The sequence below is a fragment of the Simochromis diagramma genome, unplaced genomic scaffold (assembly GCF_900408965.1).
Source record: "Simochromis diagramma unplaced genomic scaffold, fSimDia1.1 OVJJ01000293.1, whole genome shotgun sequence".
Classification (NCBI taxonomy): Eukaryota; Metazoa; Chordata; class Actinopteri; order Cichliformes; family Cichlidae; genus Simochromis; species Simochromis diagramma.
Genome location: NW_024386801.1, coordinates 21,628,424 through 21,653,920, shown reverse-complemented (window position 1 = coordinate 21,653,920; position 25,497 = coordinate 21,628,424). Strand labels below are relative to the sequence as shown.

At 39.7% G+C, this 25,497-nt stretch overlaps 1 protein-coding gene across 2 annotated transcripts in view; it reads right to left on the bottom strand.

The window, feature by feature from the left end:
* Positions 1-15,705, bottom strand: part of met (MET proto-oncogene, receptor tyrosine kinase) — a 66,622-nt gene extending 50,917 nt beyond the window's left edge. The window contains exons 1-2 of one of the 2 annotated variants that reach the window (XM_040026533.1): positions 15,368-15,705; positions 12,689-13,886 (exon numbers count right to left, since the gene is read on the bottom strand). In XM_040026533.1, the coding sequence (XP_039882467.1) occupies positions 12,689-13,885 (1,197 nt within the window). In that variant the 5' untranslated portion in view covers position 13,886; positions 15,368-15,705. The remainder of the gene's footprint in view (positions 1-12,688; positions 13,887-15,367) is intronic. The other variant, XM_040026532.1, reaches the window with a different exon arrangement.
* Positions 15,706-25,497: the final 9,792 nt, after the last annotated feature.

Here is a 25,497-nt window from a genome sequence, read left to right as displayed (position 1 = left end):
GGCTTAAAAACAGCTTCACTGAAAATGTCAAAATATCAAGCACTTTATGCTGAGAAGGCCAACATCGGCTTTGAAGCAGGGATATGCACACAAGATTTAAAGTGACAAGTTATTCAGCCAAATATCTTTTTTTTTTCTGAAATTCCTCCTCCCAGCAGTCTGGAATAATCAAATCCATCCACCGGTGCAGACACTTGGCAGAATCTTCACAGTGAAGACTTCACTGTGAACAGAAATTTCCAAAAACGGCTCCTGCGCCCTTCTTGCTACCATTTAAAGCTCAGAACATTAGCTACAAGTGGCTCTCTCTGCTTCTCATCTTTTTTCAGACTTCAGAGGTGAACTTCCATCTTACAGGCAGCAGGACTTACACACATATGTGGAAAGGACACGGCAGCTGGAGAGCTGCAGCCCAACAGCAGCCGTTGAGGAGAAGCCTGATAACCGAGTCACAAGCGTTGAGGAGCAGCCTGATAACCTTAGGTTGTAAACAACACCAGCCTGTGCTCCCGCAGCAAGACAGCTTATCAGCTGAGGGTCAACATAAGGTCTGCACACGCAGGCCTCCTCAACTCAGTGTGGTCTTGAATGAGCTAAGATCACTTGCACTATAGTGCTGGCAGACACACTGCGCTTCTACACACAGAGATCTCAGATCAGCCTCAGCTGAAGAGGACCAAACAAATGCAACTAAATCTGAAATGGCTTTTATTGCTCAGCTGCATGGCCTTTCATATTTGCGTCTTTTCTCCAAGTGACAGAAGAGCAAATATAGAACTCCAGCTGCTTAGTGATAAAAAGACTAAATATAATCAAGAAATCCCATGAAAACACACACAAAACCTCGTCAAAAAAACCTTCTGAAAACAGGCGCTTTACTTTATGGATGCAGATCTTTGTGAAGTCACCATAAAATATTTCATAGCTTGTCATGACAGCTTGCAGGTGGCAGCCATTTGTGCAGTTGAGACACAAGACTGCATGACACAGCAAACAAAAGAAATATTAGCATTGCGTCTATCCTCAGAGAGCAGCCCTTGAACACAACAATGCAGCATTGTGCTACTTTTCTCACTTGTAAAAGTCCTGGAAGTTGGCATCAAACTTTGCAGAGTTGCTCAACCCTCTTTTTCACCGCCTTGCACAAATAAAGATCTTCATGGATCAGGTTTGGAAAGCCAGAAATTGTTAATGGAGGATCCGAGTAAGACTGTGCCATGATGACGGCTTGGTTCCATCTTTAACTTTGAAAATTAAGATGTAGGTGTATGATGCAGCCTAGCAAACACAATGCTTGTCAAATTTGCAGGCATCATGAAGAATAATTCTATATTCACAAACTAAATATAGCAAATTGTTGTTTTGGGAAATAACTTTTTTTTTTTTTTTTTTTTTTTTTTTTAAGAGTCCTTAAACTAAAATGATCAAAACAATCTTGGAAGGCTCCAGCTGTGTACAGAGCGTGGCTTTTAACTGTAAAACACAGTATTCATTTCCAAGAAAAGCTACTCAGCCCTCAGGTGTGAGCTTACCCACTTCCCACTAAATGATTCAAACCATGATCCCTGATGAGGAAGGTGAGATCAAAGCCTGCAAAGACAATATCTGCGGTGTCCCAGGGATTGGCAAGATACCTTTTCTGTTTGTGGTGCATTGTTCAGGGGCACAGCAGGGGGATAAAAGCCATACAAGTGTGCAGACAGTGAGATGGAGGGGAGGGTTTGTTCTCCGACCTCCTCCATTACTTGAGTACACATTCTGGCATAATCCCTTGCTTGCATTGTGTGCGGATTACTGGTTGAATGGAATGGAGAAGGATCAGTCCTAATGTGTGGTGAGACCTTCCTGTTGAATGACATGGTGTCACTTCTGTTAATGTTTTATTTGTAATTGGGAAATGTTTAAAATACAGTTCCCCTCAGTTTCATTTGGGCTGAGTGAAAAAAATCACAAAACCAATATCTGCAAAGCTTGAGAGCCACAATTTATATCCAGTGACAATATGCATCTTTTTTCTTTTATTGTTTTTGCAGGACTGAAGTCCACACAGGGCCAAAGGAGATGACTCCACGGGTCGTGATTTCACTTTGGTTTGATTCTTGAGCTATCATGCATTTAGAGGTAGAAAAGCCTCAGTTTTTACAATGGGCCTTTATGGTATCAAGGAGCTCATCAACCAGACTCGAATCAGAAAGAAAGAAAATCTACACACACTGCCTTTTTCCAATATCTTCAGAAATAAGGAGATGAGGTAAAATTGTATTTTTGTCCTTCCAGTTTAATGTGGCTGCAGGCCTGCCACGATCATTTGCTGCTCCAGTGAACTTTGCGATTATGAGCTTTTCAAAGGGGGAGACAGACCTTATGACAAAGCCCGAAGGACCCGGAGTCAAGGAAGTAAGAGTGATCTGGGGTCGAGGTGAGGCCACTGCTCAGGACAGGCTTTTGGTCCTTTATTTCGAGCACGAGGGAAGTGGGGGGGGGGGGGGGGGGGGGGGGCGCTCCTGACAGACACATACCTTATTTCATTTCAGAGCAGGATATCACTATGTGGTGACATAGACGAGTAGTAGGCATGCAGCTGATTAGGAAATAGCTTGGAGGCCTTGACTCACAAACTCCACGGAGCAAAACGCCTCCATATTTGACATTAAACAAGTGTATCATAAATGGCTTCTGGCACTGCTGGCAAGTGTCTCCATGCTGGTAAAGGAAGCATTTAAAAAAAGCAGATCGGAGATGAAAGACTCAGTGGCATGGCATTTAAGGAAAGTATCTAATTTGCATCACCGTGTCAAAACAGAAATATGACATGAGTGTGACAGTGATCACCAATGATTGGTTGGAAAAACAAAGAAATTTGTTCAGAATTATATCAGCGAACCGCAGAAAAAGATGTTTTCAAAAATAACCATTAAAAAAAAATAAAATAAATACTGGTTTCGCAGTTGGGTTTATTTAAACATAAACGTCTAAAAATGGTCATCAAATGGTTTTAAAAAGAGCACAAAAGAAAGAAAAACACTCCACAGATTCTTTCTCGTCACTGAAAACAGTGTCACATGCAAACTGGTCATTGCAAATTCATGCCGAGCCTCCAAACAAAATTATAAATGTTTAAAGTCTTAAATTAAAGTGCCGACTGTAAAATTTCCAAAGATACCATATATGTCTGCCTGAAAGTTAAAATGATGCATAAGGCATGTAGAATATTTCCATTTGATAGCATGTTTACAGAAAACGTATAAATGTGTGTTCCTAATATAGAAAGTGGGACTTAAAAAGAAAACTTCTCCAAGTGTAATCATCCTTGAGATTAAAGGAAGAGTTAAAGTTCACACTGCTGTTCAAGAAGAAATAACATGAATTTAACAACTCTAAAATAAAATAAGTTAAGGGGTTAAATTGCTTGTTTCATCCCCGTGGTAGAACAGTTGTAGTTAGCAATAAAAATCCTAACAGCTGTGGCCTAATTTTACCATTGTTTGGCTGATGTTTGGCTGGTGGTAATTTCCCACCTTGCTTGTTGAAAGACAGCTTGCAGGCATCAACCGTTTGCATATTTACTACACCCGTCTTTATCTAGGGAACAAAGATAAGGTATCCATACAAAAGACTATGCAAAAACAATTTACGCACTCTTCCATCAAAACAAGAAACTGAACTCCTGGTTTAATAATTAACAATTTGGGTTCAAACTAAACATTAACACTGACTGAATGTGGAATCATGTGGAAAATTGCCTGGAAATGCCTGCAGACGTGAACAGGCTCACAATGACCCAACACTGCTGCAAGCGTTGAAAAAAGAAAGAAAGAAAGAAAAAAAAAAAAAAAGGCAAACTTTTGCACAACAGTTTTATCTTTAACAAGCAAAAAAAAAACTGAAAGAAAATTAAAAAAAGATTCTGTAAGGTGACCGTTAGTCACGTATTGGTCAAAAATTAATGATTCACAGTAGCAGCACAACTTGTCATGATTGGCACAACTCCAAGGAGAGGTTAATTTGAGGGTAAAACTTTGGAAACCAAGACATTGGATACATGTTTTTTTTCCTGAGTGGGTGCTGACCAAGCCTCTCCTTTTGAAGAGGGGACCTGTCCCAACATGGCTGTCAGGTGATGCAATGCCCTTCTGAGAATGGAGGAATACAGAGCTGCCAGCTCTTACCGCCTCACAGCAAGTCAGAATGTTTTGCTTTAGGGCATGAAGAATTCCCCAAGATGTCATGGTACGCAAAAAGTACTTTACACGGGTTGAACATTATTATGGATTCACCCTTATAGCCAAATGAACATCTTGACTATCAGCAAATTGCTTGATTATTTTCTCCATTTTTCTTTTTGCCCATAGATCAGAGTTTCACACAGACTTTGAAATCAATAAAATATATGATTTTCTCATTTTTGAGCAGCTGGAATCAGTCAAAGCATAGTTGATGATTTAGTTTCTGTCCCTACAATTATCACTGAATCATATGTGCATATCCTATTTTCTGTTCATTTTTACGCTGCTGTGTTCAGTTGATCTGTTAACAAACCTAACATATTTCGCCAGCTCTGCTTTTTATTTACCTGGTGTCCAGACACGCACAAAAGCTCTGTGTTAACATATGTAAAGAGATAGATGCAACTTACTGGAACACAGCTCTGATCTTATCCTTCTCACAATCACTCATGCAATGTCTTCTTTATCAAAACACTGGCCTACGAGCAGTAAAAAGAGAGCGACAGGACAGGACAAGAACTTGCTATTTTCATTCTTTTGTCGATTCTTGTACACAGACGGAGACGCACCCGCTTGCTGTGAGCAGCGCCGGGTTCTGCACCCAACTGAGCAATGGCACGAACAGGCTCGGACATGTGAACACAATCTGTGGCATGAGTGGTAACGCAGAATGTGTAAAGGATGGAGGTGCATGTGCCACAAACCAAAAGTAACATAAACATACAGACTCATCAGATACCACAAAATGTAAGATCATTTCCTTTTATCATATCATCCATCAATTCTTTTTATTCAGAATCACTGGGTGTGAGTATCCAAGCCTGTTGTTCTGTCAAAGGGGAACAATTCACACCTAAGTCCATACTTACGCCAATTTAGAATTGCCAGTTAGCCTACTGTGCATGTCTTTGGATTGTGGGAGGAAAATGGAGCGCTGTGAGAAAACCCATGCACATTTGTCTGTACTCTGTAATTCTGTTACCGCCACTTCTCTCTACTCTGTATATGCGGGCACCTGTTACATGTCTGTCTATCCTGGAAGTGAAATGGAAAAATTCTTTAAGAGCTAAATCCACCATAGCTTGTGAAGAAAACAGTCACTGATAATGCATTTTCTGGCTGCCAATAGTGGTAAATGTTTAGGTATTGTTCAAGTGTCATGGTGTATTAGGTCAACCCTATGGCCAAATGTTTAGAGCACATACCACTGGAGTAAAATCTCATCACAGCCAGATGGAGTCGATCCAGCCAACGGGCCTTTACTGCATGTCACTCCCGTACGTGCTCTCCCCACATTTCCTGTTCATCACCACTGTCCTCTGTGAATAAAAGTAAAAATTCCTCCCAACACACACATGCAAAAAAAAAAAAAAAAACTAAGTGACTTCATTAAATGATGACTATAATGTCCTTTGCTTTAATAAAGCCTGCTGTTTTGCACATCTGTTTCATGCATATGTTTAAATGAACAAGAACCAGCTTAGTGATGTCATAAGCAGGTTTGGGCATGTGGGGCTGAAAATCATGACATTCACTGCAGAACCCAGTGAATCAGCAGCACCACTGAGAGATTTGCAGCAATAAGTCCATCTATTGTCTGACAGCTGTGGATCTAATCACCTGAAACTCTCATTAGGTCAGTGGAAAAGTACAAAAAAAAAAAAAAAAAAAATCTATGAAACATCTGGGACACGTAAAGTGAAGATTGATTTCTCAGTAATTGCTGTCACATTAGATACATTACATTTCTTATATGTGTCTTGGTATTTTCTTGACATAATGCATTTTACAGTTTCATACACATTTGTCTCCCCCGCCCCAATACTTAAACCTCTCTGTGTTTTTACAAGCTGTGAATAAATAAAGGTTACCCACTTACTTTGTTGGGGACACAATTCAGCTACATCCAGTTTGTTTTGTAGTTTTCAGGCACATTTTTTCAAAAAAGACAAGTCTAATGAAATTACCTGTGTAGGTCGTGTGAGTTATTAGTGTTTTTTTATAGTTACACTTTTATAGTTATACTATGTTAACCTTTATTTGTAAAATAAAGTAACAACCTCATAAGTGTAGGTGCAAAAAGTAGAAGCAATAGAGTTTTTAATGATTAAAAACTGAGGCAATAAGGAACAAAACACTTTCCAGCAGTGTTTGTGTTCCATATTTTAATGAAGTAGCTTTTACAGTACGTACTCAGTGTTGTATACAAAAATTTTATCTGCACATATAATGAAATTATATCTCATCTAGCAACTAAATACCTGTGAATTCCTGAAACCACATAAAATGACGTTTACTATTTTATAATCAGACACATAACAAAATATCACTCGGTGAGTATCTGTAGCAGCTTGTTTGCCAGTTTGTTTTTTTTTGTTTTTTTTTTCAAGCCACCACTTAAAACCTGTTCATTTAAACAAGAAGCTTAATTAAAATGATCGTTGGTCAAAACTGTCTCCCTCCTGGAATTATATTACTCGCACTATAATCAATCAGGCCCAAAATTCAATTTAAAAGCAATCAGCCTTTGGTGGGTTTTCTCAGATCAATGGTAATCCGATGATAATTTTGACCCCGAATGTGGCTGTTCTTTATTTCTAGTCTCAAGTGTTTCTGCTCCCTCAGTAGACTTAAGGAAAGGCTCAAAAATCCCTGCCACGGCCCTGCACACTACATTACCCCAGAAAATGGCTTCACATGTCTTTTTCAAAAGCAATACTGTCAGGACACAGCACGTTCTGGGGGCCGGATCAATAGTTTAAAGAGTGCTTTTGATATTCGTGAATTTCTCTCAGAGGTGGAGGGCAAGTGAAATATAAAATCTGACTAATCAAATTCAATCGCTGAGCTGAGATTACATTTTAGCATATGTGTTTAGAAGATAATTAGTTAAAAGAATGAGACTGGATGATTAAGCACTCAAAAACCTGTTTGGATTTAGCATGCACACAAATTCTAATCGTATTTATTTCAATTTTGAAGAAATTAATGGATTCATTAGCAGTTACCTGTTGATAATTGGGAGTTTTTAAATTGCTCTATACATCCTCAATAGATCTAATTTATTATAAACTAATATTAAAGTAAATAGAAGTTGCTCCTGGTTGCTCAGTTGTTTCATGATTAACATTATCTATTATTTTTTCAGTTTTATGGCTTTCATGCAACTGAGAGGAGCGTGCAGACAGAAATAAGCCTGCAGAAATAATTAAAAAGCAGATTTTTTCTGTCACAAAGACAGCTGAAAAGAGGGCCACTCATCATTACAACATTTATCATATCTTGCTGCCTGAAATGGAGTTAAGAGGCACGTCTGAGCTGACAACCAGCACTTAAAAACTTCAAACATGCTCTTACACTGAGCTTTCAACCTCATCCAGATCCCTATTGGGAGTCTTCCATCAGAAACACACAGTTTGGTGGAGCAACTGACAAAAATAACCTCTTGTGTGCCTAAGTATGAATCCTCCAAATGTCTGCAGCTCATGAATTTATGGCTGTGCTTAACTCTCACAAACCTCCTGATAACAGAGTCTACCTGCCATATGCCACTGAATATAGGTCATAAATCTATTAAGTGGAGCCATGACTCTACGCCATACTTAAAGCACGAGCATCAGGCGGACAGTTGTTCGATAGCCTTTTGTTGTTACAGCTTGTTTCTTAACCTGGCAGCCGAGGACACGAGGACTGTCAGCAATAAAAGAGAAATTCAAAAGTAAAAGCTCTTTTGGCAGCAGCAATTCGGCACTTGAACTGCTGCATTTGTGCAACTCTAGTTTCAAACTTTGAGATACTTTGAAACCCCAGATTTTTTTTTTTGCAGACGAATGAAACAAAGTCAACAGTGGCTGCATGTCTGTGTCAGGATACTAAATAAGGAGCAGTGAGCAAAAACAGTTTCAAAAGAAAGAACGAGGCGCAGTTTTTAAAATCAACTTTTAAATCAAAATGTGTGCACTGCAGTGAATGACAAAGAGACAACAGACGGAGTCCTCTGATAATTACACAGCACGGAGATGCTCCTGTACCTCCAGCAAAAACTGATGTCACCCTGTAATCAACTGAGTCAAGAGGAAAGAATGTCTAATAATGGAATAGTGCACTCTCACTCAGTGATCAAAACAGCAGTTTTTATGGAGCCTGTCAAGGAGAGGAAACAGACAATTGCTGTTTGTGGTTTCAGGAGAGAAAAGGGTATGCTCGGTGTTTGCCATCTGATAAATGCGTCTCCTTTTCAAGAAGTTTGGAGCCGAAGTAGATTGAGGTGGGAGCTGTTTGATTTGCAACAGGAAGATTTTTGTTTTGATCCCGCGCACAGTAGCTCAACAAACTTTGTGAGCTTACAGCAGATAAATGGTTCAGGATCCAAATGTATTCACTGTTAAGCAGCGGGAAAAAAAAAAAAAATCACATCTGTTCAGCAGTGATGCACAGAGCAACTAGGTCTGGTCTGTGGTTTGTTTTGAGTTCTCCATTTTTAAACTCCCCCCTCCCGCCCCGCTCTGTCCCAATGAGAGTCCTGTTTTTACAATGACACAAACTTTAAAAGCGCATCTTCTAATTTTTAAACACCAATGCACTTTTGCAAATTCGTGCTCATCATGATGAAACCGTTTTGCCGTGGATGCATTTTGCACTTTCCCACAGGTGCCGGTAACAGGTGGGGGTCAGAGCAAGCAGGGCAGAGACACTGCCAGTGTGGCTGGCTGCCACAGCGGGTTTAGAGGATCATCTTCCACCCAGCTGCTGATGCCCTGTTATCCCCCAGCCATTCATCACAGCTCACTGAGAGTCAGATATGCACTGCCCTCAAATCCCCCCCACCCCCCCCCCACCATCCCTTGCTCCCAGCATTCCTCACTTTCCCCTGTGGATCTCTGCTGCTGATAGCTGTCAGGACTGCACTGATGTACACAAACACCCACCCACCACGTATGTGCATGTATTCGTAAAGCTGCTTTCAATCTCCTTTCAATCACGTGTCACTCTTCATGTCTGTCTGTAAGGTCCCGTTAAAAAACAAAAGAAAAAAAAAAGAAAAGAAAAAAAAAAGAAAAGAAAAAAAATCACCACATTCAGAACTAAAAGATCAGACCGCAGATTGGCAAGATACAGCTTTGCAGATTTTGATCACTTGTAGCACATTGGAGGAATGTTTTATGGACTACATTTCTGCTCATTTTGCATCTGCTGATGCAGTGGAACATGAACGAATAAAAGTGTCCAAACAGTGAACATTTAATGAACATTTAGTCGAGGTAATGTGTCCAGAAAAGAACGAATCCATCAGAAAAAAAAAGACCTGCAGAAGAAAACTGATACACAGCAAGAAAAGTTTGTATTCGTGTCAGCAGGATGAGGTTGAATTTGCATGCATTAGGACATGTACTCACACCTTTTAGAGCAATAAATATATAATACTACACATACTTTGTGCAATTACTAATGATCTGATCATCTGCCTCATCAGTGAGCTCCTCATCCCATGGATAGACACCAAACTCTGCAGTCTTAGAATTCAACTAGTGATGGTATTCTTGTTCTTCTCTGCAGCCTTGCTGCACGATGTGTAGCAGCACATGACACAGTTCTCCATCAGTTGTACGTTTTGGTTCAAATGGCAGACCAATGGATCTTTAGACCAAAACGTACAACTGTTGGCACCTGCAGTTTACAAACCTAGAGCTGGAGATACTCTGACCACAGAACAAAAGACTCTCTAAATGACTAGGGATGCACTGATCCAGATCAGTTATCCTTCTTTGATGAGCTGAATCGGATATTGGTGATAACAAGCTACGGCCGATGCATTCAGTTGTCTCCTGTTTCCTTCTCACGGAAGCAGGAGATGGAAGGCTAGCCACTTAGCACTGACTGAATCTTTTTAAATGAGAGCAAGGTGATTGTTCAAAACTAAATTGCAATTCTTAAAGTCTGTGTGAGGGAAATGGAATGGAATAAGCATGTAGACTATTCAAAACACAGTTCTGCAAACATGCCATTTCTAAAGGTTCATTAAATAGGATTGTTAAGCCATAAGCATGCAAGCAATGGCAAACGCTGAATGTAAACAAATCTTTGCTCATGAGGATTACACTATATTGCAGACTTGCTGTTTACTGGAACGGGTTATGCATTTCAAGCTAATTTAAACTGTCTGTTTATTGATTTTTATTTTGTACAAGAAGGACACTTAGAAAGATTGAGAAATCCACTAAAATGTCTAAAACACAGCAGCCTAGTATGCAAAAGTCACTCACTGGAGTACACAGTCTACAACAAAAAGGATCAATTGTGCAAACCTCAGCAATCAGAAATGCTTTTTAACCCCAGATATGGTGCATGGTTGTGGTTTGCAGTCAAGCGGCAATAAACGTTGCTACTATGAAGGCTAATCCAACGATTTTAAAGCCAATTCGTGACACAAAAACAGCCTCTGTAGTAACACACGCCCAGTGTTTTGACAGCAGTTTTCCTCTGGAGTGTGTTGGCTGTTTCCACTTGACTCTCTCATTACTCCTGTGTGTGCTTGCCCTTTGACAACCTATTCACTGCATAATATATTGAGGTAATCCAGTGCCTGACTGGCGATATACAGTACTGACTGATGCCGAGGTTAAGTAAAGATGAAGTCACGGAGGAGCAAGCTCTAGTACACAGATTGACAGGCCCTTTGTCAGGGTGGTCAGCAGTTAACTTCATGTCGTTATTGATCAGATGATTCAGCCGATTGATTGGGCCATTGCTGATAGATCAGAGGACAGAGGCGAAGCAGAAAAGATGACCAGCTTCAACAATTTTGCAACAGCAATGGAGGAGGGGGGACTTCTCTAGCATATTAGCTACAGCTGAGTTTCAGATTTAATTCAGAGATCCTTCCACATCATATTAAAGGTAAAGAAATTTTAAGAAACCAAAAAAATCCATTAGCCACAACATTAAAACACTAAGCAGTTAGTTAAGTAACTACTGCTACTCATCTTGTTACAATGCAGTCTTATGCTGGAACCTGGGCTCTCATTATGGGGATGTTATTCTGACTTGTGTCACCCACCTGAAAGTTGCTGTAGAGCAAAGCATCTCCTAACTTGACAACTGCACTCTCTGACAGTAGCAGCCTCTCTAAGCAGGAAATGTGCTTAACCACCAAAACTTTCTCAGTATTGACTTGAAGAACAGAGCAAAGGGCCCACAACATCAGGCAGATGTTTTTAAATGTTGATCCAATCAACATACAATGAAAATATAATTTTATTTAATACTTCGGTCCTTTTCAGAGACTGAAACTATAAACTCTCTCACGGAAAGATCCACACTGATCTTTTGCTGTTCAACATTTTCTGTTTCTTTCTTATTTTTGCTTATTTTAGAAAATGATATTTCGTTAGCATATGAAAAGCATATCATGAGTTGGACAGATTGGGCAAGAACGTTTGGTGATTTTGGCATAAAAAAAAAAAAAAATCTACATGGCTGTTCTTTCGCTCCAAATGTGGAATGAGTCTTTTGAGATGACAACAAGCTGTACAGTGTTTATCTAATATGTACGTTAACAACTTCAAATTAAAGCTGAAGGTCAAGACTTTTTGGCTCCTTGTCATTCTATAATTTCATGTTCAGTGTGCTGGATTACTGAGCCACAACAATGCGAGAACTGCCCCTGACCAACAGACTGCACTGTACACCCCTAAAAACAGGTGCCAGAGGTCAAAGTTATGTTTCAATGTCTTGCTTAAGGGAACTTAGACGAGCACAAAGTAGATACAACGCCTGTGTGAACCTGAGACCACCCAGTAACTTACAGTCTCTACGTCCAACAAACTAAATGGGATTTAGTCTAACAGGTAAAGGCTATAATTCCAAAAGATTAAAATCAGACATCTTTGTAAAACTTCACTGGAACACTTCTAAAACTTCCTTCAGGAAAACTCACTCTAATCATAAAAAGTGCCATAAAAATACATGTGAATGCAGCAATAGTCATTGCAGACTTGTACTGGAACATAACTGCAAGAACTATTATATCTTAGAAAGACCAAATATTTGAAACAATACATGGACATTGCTTTGTTTTTTTAAATGGAGAAACGCTATGAAGTTATAAAAAGCAAGACAAACATTATTTCCAAATATTTTTTTCTATTTAAATGGGATTGTTCTTTTTTCCCTCTAAGTCTACAACAGGGGTGGGGAACTCCAGACCTCAAGGGCTGGTGTCCTGCAGGTTTTAGATTTCATCCTGGGCCAACACACCTGAATCAAATGATTAGTTCAGTACAAGGCCACTTGAGAACTTCATGACATGTTGAGGAGGTAATTTAGCCCTTGAAATAAGCTGTGTCGGATCAAGGACGCATCTAAAACCTGCAGGACACTGGCCTTGAGACCTGGCGTTCCCCCACCTCTGGTCTACAATGACTTTTACTGAACTGTAAGCCCCTCCCATTCCCAGCTCTTACCCCATTGTAGCAGGAAATGTTGTCTAAACCAGTGAAGTGGTATGGCTCTATGGTGTTGCACGTTCCCATGTAGGTCTTGAACATGGCGTTGATATTTTTCAGGGCAATCACACAAACCGCTGAATTAGGTGTTGGGTCTTTAGAGTTTGGCTTTCCTTCAGCAAAGGCAGCAAACAGCACATCATCATTCTCTTCCAACTTCATGAGCTTCTGGAATTCCGGGTCAATTCCTGCTTTAGTGACATAGGCTGCCTGCAAGATATTAAACACTTTCACACCTGTCCCAGAGCGCCGCCGTCGCTTATTGGTGCTGATGCATTGAAGGGGCATTTCCACGTAGCGACGAATCACAGAGTCTGTGGAGCACATGCGGACTATGCGGGAGTGGTAGGCCTGAGAGTTCTTGCTCACCTGCTGCACGGTGAGGAAGTAGGTGAATGGTCCACTCTGGAAGGAGTAAACGTAGCGCAGGTAGTAATTTCCACGTAGAGATGGAATTAGGTCCATGTATGATCTGTTTGAGAAGAAAGTAAAACCATTTTGGCTTGTCTTCATTTTCCGCAGAGAAAGGGTATGGGGATGTTTTGCACTGCTTGAGATGTTTCTTCTGCCGGGAATTTCTGAGTTCCCAACAAAAAATTTGATGACATTGCTCTCCACATTCAGCACTTGGGAGCCCAAAGGGCTGACTACAACATCTGAGTCATCGGGTTGCCCGGTTTCTAGTTTCTTATTGTCGGCAAAGCAGTAGACTTCTTCATCTACACTTTTTCTCACGCCATCATCCACGACGTGACGGCGGCAAACACCGTTATCTGCTGAGCCACAGCTGTACAACCCCTTGTCGTAAACGTTCTCCGCTACTAAGGCAATGTTGTGGTTGTCTACTCTTCCACTGCTGCTTGCTCCGTTCAGCTTCTGGCCACAGGTCTCGTTGGCACGCAGCGGACCTGTGTGGTACTCTGACAGCTTTCTCAAGTTTGGGGCCAGGGCATATATTCTGTTTACAGCACCAACATAGATGACTCCATCCAGTATCACCATGTTCTGGATTGGGAATTCTGCAGTAAACGATGGGAGCTCATAGGTGACTGAGAGGTTGAGTTTGGTATCCTCTGATGATTTATCGCACTGGCCCTGCACGCTGGAGCGAACAGCCCACAGCAACATGATGGCATGAAGCAAACAGAGATTCATCCTGTTCCAGAAATAAGAGACACGGGAAATGAATTATTAAAACATCGCTGCTATAACAACAAGCACTAAAGCATTCATCACATGCCTCTCTGAGTAGGTGGCCTTAATTGTGTAGAGTGTGAACTTTTGGGAAAAAGCTCCAGTTTGTGCTGATTTGGAAGATTCAAATCCCTTATTTAGATTCACAAGTAGAACTCTGTCAGGGAGTAAAGTCAGGGTTTACTCACATCACCACAAGCAATTAATATAGTCATACTCAAGTCACTGGAGGCTTTTTGGTGACACAGAACTTTGATATCAGTCCTCTTATCATGGACACTTGAACATCTGCCTTCACTGACCACTGGATGAACAAGCAACAAGACTTGGGCGAGCACTTCTGTTCGGCTCTGCTCCCATGTGACCACAGCACAAAGCAAAGCAGTGAATCACCCTGAGAGGAGGCCATTCTACACGCTGAAGCAGGCACTGGCCTAAGTTTAGACAGCAAGTACCCAAGGGAGCAAAGATAAACTTAATTAAAACAAAAGAGGTGGGAGGGAGAAGGCAAGGGGCACCTTCCAGCAAAATGATAAATAACCCCACCAACTAAATGGTAATCCACTGGGAGGTTGTTGGGGGGGGGGCAACAGCAACACCAGAGGGAATTGGCAAAATGCGCATTTTCATGCTCCCTGTCTGGATGTGGCTTCATACACACAGACCCAGGCTGTAAACCAAAATAAGCCAATAACATGCTGCACAGTTAGTTTGGGTTTTATATTCATGCCCACAGCTATGCGTAAGACCATTCAGAACCCCCCCAGTGTGCGCTATCTGCCTGATTTATATCATGTCTGAATGGTACGAGCTCATTTGCTATTGTAGAGCAAGTCTGGGGGTGAAAACTCAGCTTTCAGATGCAACATATGTTTCACGGAGAAGATTTTCACACAGACAGCACTAACAGGTGCTTGAAGGCAGAAAACATGAAGCGGTACTCATACATGTCAAAAACGGAATAACACAGCAGGATGACGATAGTGTGCCAAAGAAAATAAGCATTAAACAATGTAGGATTCTATTATAAAACATTCTCATCCCAGGACAGGGTCAAGAGAAGCAAAGACTTGCTTTTTATCTGTTATGAGTAATTGGGGGCACATTAGTGTGCACCTGCACCAAACACAAAAAGATCACAACCTCTAAGCATGACTGTTTCTTTCTCTCTTTTTTTTCCAAAAGACAAAAGGCGAGGTGGAAAACAGTGAAAATGTTTTCAGTTTGAAAGGAAAGTGAGTCATGGCTAGAGGCTCAGAAAACACAAATGGGAAGTTGGTGAAATGGTGTGAGGGGCCAGAAAAAACATTTCCAAACAGGCTGCGATATACAGAGGAGGAGGAGAGGGTCAGGGTCCACGAATATACAGTATATCCAAAAAAAAAAGAAAGAAAGAAAGAAAAAAAAAATCCTGGAAACTAGCGGAGTTGGAAACAAACTTACCTGCTTTTCTGTTAGTGAGCAACAGTGCGGTACGTCTTGTTGATTCAAATCATATTCCGCTGGACAATCTCTCAAGACTGAGACTTTCTCAATAAATCCAGAGTGACCCGGGATTCTTCTTCTCGCTTCTCGGTGAAACAAATAAACCCCCTGCAAAGTTTTTTTTTTCTTCCAATTTAGTTTTAAACCCTTCGGTTTTAGGCAAGCCCGTGGACCTGCTGTTGCTGAAACGCGTGGAACTAAACTCTGGCTGCATCCAGCAGAGAGACCCGCTCACATCTCAGTTCCTCTCGTGGTGCGCAATGCCCCGCCTCCTTTCCTCCACTGGAGCTTCGTGCGGCTCTTCAGGTGCTGCAGAAGCTAATCGGTCTATGACTATAAGGCAATATCAAGCACTAATAAAATGTTATAATTGTGCATTATTGTCTTGTGACTTCGTACAACCTACATTTGTTTAATTCCAGCTCTTTTGCACTAAAGCAATAGTACATTCTTTACTAGCCGACATATATATATATATATATACATATGTATATATATATAAATCTGTTTCCTTTTTACTTCTTAGGACTAAAAAAAAACGATATCAAACCAATTTAAAACTGCACACTTAGATTTTCTGATGCTGCATTGCTTGCCAGTAAAACAAAGAAAACGTGAACAAAACTCTTTCTAGAAGAAGAGTTCTTCTTTCAACTTCCACCTGACTCTCCTCCAGAAGCCCTCTGAGTCAGAGTGCCGGTCGTCGTGTTAAAACTCAGCCATGAATAATGAGCTAAGTTAAAATAAAGGCTAAACCTAGTGTGTGTGTGTGTGTGTGTGTGTGTGTGTGTGTGTGTGTGTGTGTGTGTGTGTGTGTGTGTGTGTGTGTGTGTCAGCAATGAATCACAGTGGGCAGCTCAAAAAATTCCTTTGTCCCACTTCCTGAAAGGAGGGCATTCGGACTGGAGACTGGAAAGCCTGAAAACAGAGAGTGTGTATGCAGAATTAATAGTTTGGAGTCTGCTGTGGATCTGCACAGGTGGTGGCTTTTTGCACTCACTGCACAGTGAGGCTTTAATGAAGCTAATAGATGGGGAAGAATGTATTGCAGTGGTGGAATTTGTGACATTTTCAGTGTTAAACTGGATTTACAGCTCTTTCAATGATGTCAGTTATGAAAAGTAACGTGACGGAGTAATAGTTTTCTTCCTCCTCCTACTTTTCTCAGTTTTTAACAGTAAGCCTTCCTCCTTGATTTCCCAGAGGACAACATGGTTATCTCTGACAACACACTAGAGAGCAATTAACCTGTTAATGTGCATCATTCATTGACTATTGTCAAAGGAGGAAAAACTCATAAAGCAACAAAATCCTAAATACCATATACATGACACAGTTCTAAAAAGAGTTCAAAGTTAAAACTGAGAACACAGATTATACAAGTAGAGCACAACAAATGGACAGCGCAACTTTTGATGCTTCAAAGCTTTAGGTTGACAGTTTCTGTTTTTATTTTCTGGTGAGCTATTTCATGCACTAACATAATGAAGCTAGAAATCTCACCAAGATTTATGTGCAATTAGGATCAAGTTTCAGTTCAGCTCAGCTGTTTTAGTACCTTCTGTTGTGCATGAGAAGATAGAAAGGTTTTAGTCTCACATGCAAGACTGTATTTCATACACTCCTTGGCTTGCTGTAGCCAATGTTTGATGGAGCAACTGTGTTTTACCATACCTCGGGGCATTTCTGATGCGCTTGGCAAGGGGTGTGTCCGACACAGGGCGTGTGCATTTGTGTGAGTGTATACCCCTGGGGTGTGTCTGTGTGGCTCCTGTGGTAGTAAACTCTGTTTTGGCTCATGTTCTTGTCGTGCTGGGTAGCAGTAGAAGACGATGATGGAAAAGCTTGGTCTGGTGGTGAACCATGGTCACACACAGAGTTTGGAAACCTCAGTGTATGACGTGCACTGCAGGAATGATCTGCATCTGCACCCACAGCACCTGCAACACAACAACTAAGTTCTATTTTCTGTTCATGTGGTCCAGGCTGCACTTTGGCTGAGATCAAAACATGAAAGTGAAGAGAAAAACGGACCCTTTTGCTGGTTTAAAGGAGTGTGGAGAAAAAACTGTTTCTGTCTTCATGTCTTGACAGGTCTCCAGTGCACAAAGCTGTACTTATTGCGAAATGTCAGTGGTACACCTCTGTAAGTGTGGAAGAATTAGAGCCAATTCCACAGCCATGGTTACAAACTCTGATGGAAAACCTTGAAAAAACAATTTTGGTGTTAGACCAGCAAATCTGAGCCTTTTTCAACCATGGCTGCAATGTTTGCAATGTGCAATGTTTGGACGTCAACATACGATATGGGAGAAAAAATTCTGCAGGGCTAGAAACGGCTAAAGTCGAGTAAAAAAAAGAACATATTTTTTTGTTTGCCAATTTTGATTGCACTAAAGCATTTAAAATCTATTTCATCTGTTTCAATCTATTTCAGTCAGTGTATCTGACTTATTATGACGCCATCTGCTGGTACTTGAAGTAAACAGGCGTCTTTTCTTAAAGCATGAAGTGACTGCACTGCCAGAATAATTTACAAGCTACTGAATGGAAACTAAAGGGAATAATCTCATAGGCAAAAGTGAGAGACTACCAGGGAGGTGGATCATTCTTCTTCACCCAAATATAGTTCAGTGGAGGTTATTTATCACCTGCGCAGTCAATAAAAACCCTGGTTCAGCGCTGATCAGGACAGTAAACTCTGATTGATGCTGTTGACCCATCAAAGGTCCCGGCTGTTTCATTCTCCAGATGGAATGTTTACCTCTCGGAGTTCTTTACCTCATGGAGAAGAGCTATGATTAAGAGTGTGCCGCTTTGATCACTCAGTTGATCAGCGGGATCATTCATAAAAGAACGCAACAGAGCAGTTCATTACAGGTTAAATGAACACAGGGCATAATTCTTAGTTCTTCATGTTGATGCCTGAAAAAAACACTACAGTGGAATTTGTCTTGCTTCTGTTCTTAAAAATTTCCCATCTTGTCACCCTATTTGTCTATATGTACTTACATTAATGCATTGTATGGCTAATTATGATCAGCTTCAATAGAAAACCCTGCACAGTGCTATAAAGGTTCCTCCAGAATATCAATCTAACGCACATAAATCTTACATATGTTACATACACAGCATATTACAATAATATCATTGCACCATGATCCTAAGCAATATGGCACATGGATTTATTTTCAGTCTGCAGAAAATAAATAAGCAGACTGCTTTAAAAGATGCCAGGAAAACAAGTTATTTTAAGGTGGTTAATTATCACCCTCATACTTTAAAGTGTGTTTTTTTGTTCATCAAATCCAGTTACTATTAGAAAGAGAAGATATTGCACAGTATTGCTTTTAACACTCTGTTTTCTTCTACAAACACTGGTCTTGCTCATTGTTAGTCATATTGTTTCCTGTCTAAAATGAACCTTTAGTCACCCTTTGGTTACAGTGCTTCCTCACCAGCTATCAAACCCCAGCGCTGGAGCTCCAGACTCCAGATTTTCATATACAGAGAGAGACAGATCAGGCCGCTCATCTTCCACTACCCGCGTCTCAGATATAAGGGCTGTTAATGAAAAAGGAAATCAAAAGATTAAAATCTCACACATCATAGGAAATGGTTCTCGCAACAGATGGGCAGGACTGCCAGTCAATAAGCCGCGTTCTGTATCTGTATCTGCCAATCTGACTCACCATGGATGGAGTCAGAACACAGCTCATATCCACACACACTAAAGGCCATCAGTGCAGGTAAGAAAATAATGAAGGAAAAGAAAATAAGCGTGTCCAACGTCTTCAAAATTTAAACCACGTAGTTCATCAATTTTTCTACTGTGTACAAAACAAACAAAAAACTTTGTTGATTTAAAATGTTTGCATCCTTAAGACATGCTCAGATTTAAGTGTATCTGGAAACAATCAAGAATGACTTAAAATATACAAATGCAACATTTCATATCCCTTCAGTATGATATCTGCTACGTCTATAAATGATTACAAAAAACCCTCTTTCTCTGTTTAAGTAGTTTGACTCTACTTTTAAATTCTCATTCTCCTTATTCTTTTTTGCAAGTAGTTTCTACAATACAATCGAATTAGATTGCAAAATTTCTCTGCTTGCAAGATTCTCTGTTTTCATCTCCATTTCTGCTGTGTCACCCTCTTCTTAAACAGTTTATAGAATGATTCGAGAGCTCTTACTCTCCCACCCTGGTTGTTTATGTGTGGAAGCTTTGACTAAAACAAACCACACTTAAGAGCACGTGAAAGTGCAGCAGAGATTCTGGGCTTCATGCTGAATGTCCGTTTGCTTTGTTCGGTTTTTTTTTTTCCAGTTTTTTTTTCAAAGACATATTAATTTGACAGCTAAAATGTGCAAACTTTAGTGATAATTAATTTGGTAGACTGCTTTACATGATTCTACACCCAGCTTATCTTTGTGCTTTAGTGCCTGAATGGACAAAAAATACTTAATACAAATTCTTAGATGAGGACCGTGCACACTTTTGACAGTTTTTAAGATAACAATAACAATAGGGTTTGTTTCTGTTTGCAATACAGCCTTCTGCTTTACAAATGGGATAATATATTTATATTATCCAGCACACAATTTGTCATTCTTCTTGCACTATAATATATAATCCTGATATATAGTGTAGATTACCTAAAACTGCCTAAAATGACTTCATATGTTTTTCATGGGTAAGTGCTCAATATTCAGTTTGTGAAAGCTCTACAGTGCATGGTAAGAATTATTGTATTGATAAAACAAACAAATAAATGCTCGCATAAATGATTTGTGGAGTTCCCCAAGGTTCAATGTTAGGCCTGGTATTATTTTCTTTATGTTCGCTTTTGGTGAAATCACAGTCAAACGCTTGCTTTTCATTTCAGTGCAGATGATATCCAGTTGAATCTCAATCCCAATAATACCTCTGACCACTCGTACATTTTTCCATTATTTTTTTTAAATCTTTGAATATCACATTAGCAAGCTATGTTCTTTTTTTATCGTGTATATTTTCATTTGTGTTTTAAAGAGGCTGAAGTTGTCCCATATGTATTTGTCTCATCACAACTGGTACATGTTACTCAGTAGTTACCCTACAGATATAAGTAAGCACAGAATTACACCCAGTTAAAAAAGACTAGAGGACTATAGCTTCAGCGTCAGATCCATTAAATGTAAAACTCAGACTTTTTTTAAATTGAATGATTACTGTTTTTCTTTTTTAAAATTTTATCTCCTTGCTTCGTCCTCACCTTCACAACATTGGCTATATAAGCTCCTGTACCAGTAGTTGTTAGTATAACTGTTCAAGATATATCAAGACCAGTTCCAAGGATACCGCGTTTTCTCAGTGTTTGATTGACAGGTAATTACTGAGAAGTACAAAAATAACAAAGAAGAAGCTATGCATGGCATAAACGAAGATGCCCTGGATTCACCTTGTAAGCTTTAGTGGATCAAGTTATGTTTTCTTAAGAGCTATGCTCAGAGGTCTAAGTGACGTATCGTTTCAAATAGTGCAGTCACTGACTTCTAGAGACCAGGTGTGCTGGAGAGAGGAACATCTGTAACAAGCTTTTGTGGTTGAGTGGGAGGTTCTCTGCCAGCCTTTTTCTTGCTTGATGTCATAGCTTTATCAGTTTCAGCATTCACTGCAGCAACAGCTGACAGAGCATAAGGCCAACAAACAACTCAAATTCCTCCTGTGAAAAAAATCATGTGTTTTTTTCCCTTTTTGTGTGTGTGAAGTTTTGTTTTCATTCAAGAATGGCTACAAAGGAACTTCTGTAAACTCACTGACCATTGCAAAATTAGGAGGCTCGAGGGAATATGTTCTCTACAGGGCAATAAAGGGGATCAAATAGAGCATGCCATTAAAATACAGTATGAGTGTCTCGTTTTTCTAACATATGGGGCTCGGAAACCATCAGAGATGCCGCAGCGACTGTCACACATATAAAAACGACGTTGATCAAATTGAGTGATATTTTATTAAATTAAAGCTCATCTTTAAAAAAACAAAACAAACCAGATTTTTGTCTTTTAGTTAGACAAATTTGACATGACACCCTACAGGCAATCAGCCTGAGAGCTCATGTGTGAGGTTGGGGCAAACCAGGACAGTAGCAGCTTCCCCGAGGAGTTGTTTGCTGAACACACACGAGGAGAGAACACGGAGGATGGTGTTTACGATTTGACCTGATTTATAAAAACCCTCTGAAATTTGTTTCAGCTCCAGATGTCTGTTAACAGACCAGGACAGCAATGAAATCTCCTAGACAAGTGTACATTCAGTCACAGTATCCACTGGTGGTTTTGGGCCAGCAGTGACATTCTGCAAGAGATATTATGTATTCTAGGGGGGGGGAAGCTAAAAATGTTTGGTAGAAAAGTGCAAGAAAAGAAGACTTTAAAGAAATTATAAATCCTAGAGCAATATAGACTTCCTACAAATAATAGAGTTAAAATAAATTATTAAGACTAGTTTCTGAATTGTCTTGAGTGCTTTTCATTTCTGTCAGCTTTGTCTTCAGTGGATTTGAAGTCTTTTGTGTTTTGTTACTCGTCCCGAAAGCACTATATAAATAAATGTCACTTATTTGCTAAAGTATTAAAGGAGAATGCAAAGTAAACAACTCTTCTTTGTATGTTTATTTCTGTATAAACCCCTAAAGGTGTAGCACTTTTGCAGCCAAGAGTCTTAAAAGATTTAATCTAAACAAGTGTAGAGATCAAAATATCATCTTCAGAGAAGCTGAATGTCTCTCTCTTGATATATCCAACAAATCACAGAATCACCAATGACTTTATGCTGTGATAGGAAACAGCTGTTGACTCTCCAGCCCTCCAGGTGGTTTACTTCACCTGGTCTCCACCTTTCAACTGACAAACACTTGTGATGGTGGTTAGTCATTCTGACCGGAGGAGAAGAGAGGAGACTGAACCTCATGTCTAAGTCATGTCTGATACCTCATTCATTTACAGCTTACTGACAGCTGTTCATTTTTTTTCTGCTGCAGTTCTCACTTTGAAAAAAAAAAGTTTATGTATGCTTAGCCAGTAATGACCTAATTCAAGTGGGAAAATGCATCAGGCAATAGCTAGAGGCCACTCTCATAATAATACAGATACATACATAGAATGTTGTAAATATAAGTGGAAAGATTGGTACCTCAGTTCTTAAAACATGTGTGAAAGCCACTTATAGACAATTGATAGACTGATTGCAGTTTTTCTGTCTTGTATTGTCTCCGTTATATATTTTTTGCAATGGATGGTTCATGGTTTTAGGCAGTATGGTAGTGCAAAATTTAGCACTGTCACTATACAGCAACAAGGTTCCTCTTTGAACTTTCTAGTCAACTTGGGCCTTTCGTGTGGAATTTGTATGTTATGTGCCTGAGTGGGAAGTCTGACCTCCTTAAACAGTTTGAGGACATATTTGTTAAACAATTAGTCATTTTCCCTCCTTGGTGTCATGTGCCTTGTTAGTGTTACAAGATCTCAGGTGTGAATGGGGAGCACGTGTGTTAAATTTGGTTTTATTGCTCTCACATTCAAACTTGCTCAGTGTCATAGAGGCTGTCTTTAGAAAAAAGATGTATTAGTGCTGCTAGCATTGCTTCAGAGGTTGAAGGGGTGGGGCGGTCAGCCTGTCAGTACTCAGACCATACACTGCACAATGCATCATTGCATGCATTGGTCTGCATGGCTGTAGTCCCAGAAGGAAGCCTCTTCTAAAGATAATGCACAAGAAAGAGAAACAAGGCAAAAAACGTTTGCTGAAGACAAGCAGACTAAGGACATAGATTACTGGAACCATCTCCTGTTGTCTGATGAGACCAAGATAAACTTATTTAGTTTCAGGTGGTGGGAACCAGGTGAATGGTCATGGTATAGTGCTGCATGAGTGCTGCCGGCACTGGGGAGCTACAGTTCATTGAGGGAACCATGAACCTCGGGATGTAATTTTACATACTGATGTAAAGCATGATCTCCTCCCTTCGGAAACTAGGCTGCAGAGCAGTATTTAAACATGATAATGACCCCAAACAAACCCCTGAGATGGCCACTGCCTTGCTCAATAAACTGAGGGTAAAGGGTCTTGACTGGCCAAGCATGTCTCCTTAAACCCTGTTGAGCATCAATTGTGGATGAGGGGAGGGAGACACGACAAAAGACACACGATACAGTGCAATATTTGCAAATCTCATAAATCCATATTTTATTGACAGCTGAATATAGAATATAAATATTTAAACTGAGAATATCTACCACTTTAAGAGAAACATTGGCACACTTTGAATTTGATGGAACCAACATGTTGTCTCAAAATAACTGGGGCAAAAAAATAATATTTTGTAATTATTTAACACTTTATGTTAATTGTAATACAAAGTGCAATAATAGATCAGGATAAAAAAAAATCATGAAACTAACTTCAGAAAAACCGAAAGTAAAATAAAGGCCATACAAAAAAGACAAGTCCAACAACATAAATTATTAAGTCCTGTTAAGGTTGAAGACACTATAAAGGTGCAGAGCGTTTCCTGTTTGATTGTCTACATTGCGAATATGCACTTCTCTGTGTTTTCCACTAGAGGAGGCTGTTGCATTTTAAAAGCTGAGTGATGCTCCTCACAAAGTGAGTGGAGAGACATCAACCTACATGTAAAACCAAACCGTTCAAAATCATCCTCACAAGAACTTTAAATTAATTTTACACTTTTGAATTTGCATATACTCAAATGATGCATTGGGCAGGAAAAAAAGGAAAAAGCATAGGATGTATGACCACGTATATGGGGGTCCATCTTAACCTCAGGCACAGACAATGCAAGAATCAGCCAATATACCTGTTCAATTAAATATTGATGTTTCAACAGATCTAAGCATGTTACCTATAAATCATTTAAATTATATGTACATATGTCAAAGATATTCAGAAAACATGTTTTTGCATTTTAGGGTTTTGAATGTAATTTCTTCTACCTAGAGAGTAAATCTTAAATGTAAATGAAATTGAGATGCACAGGAAGTTTAAAATGCAAATTTCCTGCTACAGTTAATTTAACACTTTTTCACCAAACACATCAGAGATAAACTTGTTGTTGCTGCACAGAGATGCACTGGGCTTGTGCTGGGGGACAATGCCCCAGTCTCTGTGTTCTACCATCCTCTCCCTGCTATGATGATGTACTGTTAGACAATTGTAAATTTGTAGACTAAACTTAAAATATATTTATATATTTATATTATTTTTCTGTTTTTTGGGGTTTTTCTTTTTTTTGGTTTGTAGCTTTTTAACAATCCCTGTGTGGCTAAATAATGTAATGATTTGCATGTTTACCTAACAAGTGAAGGACAAGACACGACTCTACTGGGGTTCATGAAGGGGATCTAGCTTTCTCCATAACTCTAATATGATAACCTAATACTTTTTCTGTCAGTGTTATTCAAGACAATAATGTACATCCAGCTTGGAACATGATTTAGCTTATAGGTCTTGGGTCTGTTTCAATAGGACAGTGGCCCTGTGCCCAAAAAAAAAAAAAGGCCCACAAAGAAACGGTTTCCAAGTTTGGTGTGGAAAAACCTGACAGAGTGAAAGATGAAAACCCCTGACCTAACTCCATCCAGCATCTCTGGGGCTTATTTCTCCAGTGTTGTGGCTGAATCCCTGCAGCTGTGTTCTAAGATGTGCTGGAAGTAGAAAACAGGCTTTAAAAGCAGCAGATTCATGGCAGCCAGTTTAGAATGACTTATTTAGTCTTGCATGGCTGTAATGTTTGTTTGTTTGCCCACATACTTTTGTGATGCAATATTATAGAGATGTTAGCAGCATTAAGGAGCTCATCAGTGATTCCTTTTTTTTATATTAATTTCATGTTTAAAAATAACTTGAAACATATTAAAACAATGAACCACTGTTAAGTTAACATGACTTCATTCCTCAGATGTAACTGCTGAACAATACTGTTTAAAGTGTGAATCCAGGTCTGCCTCGGGCAGCATAATTATGTGCTTGCTTACTGTAAATTAACTTGAATACATTTAAGAGAGTGGACTCCAGTCTCACG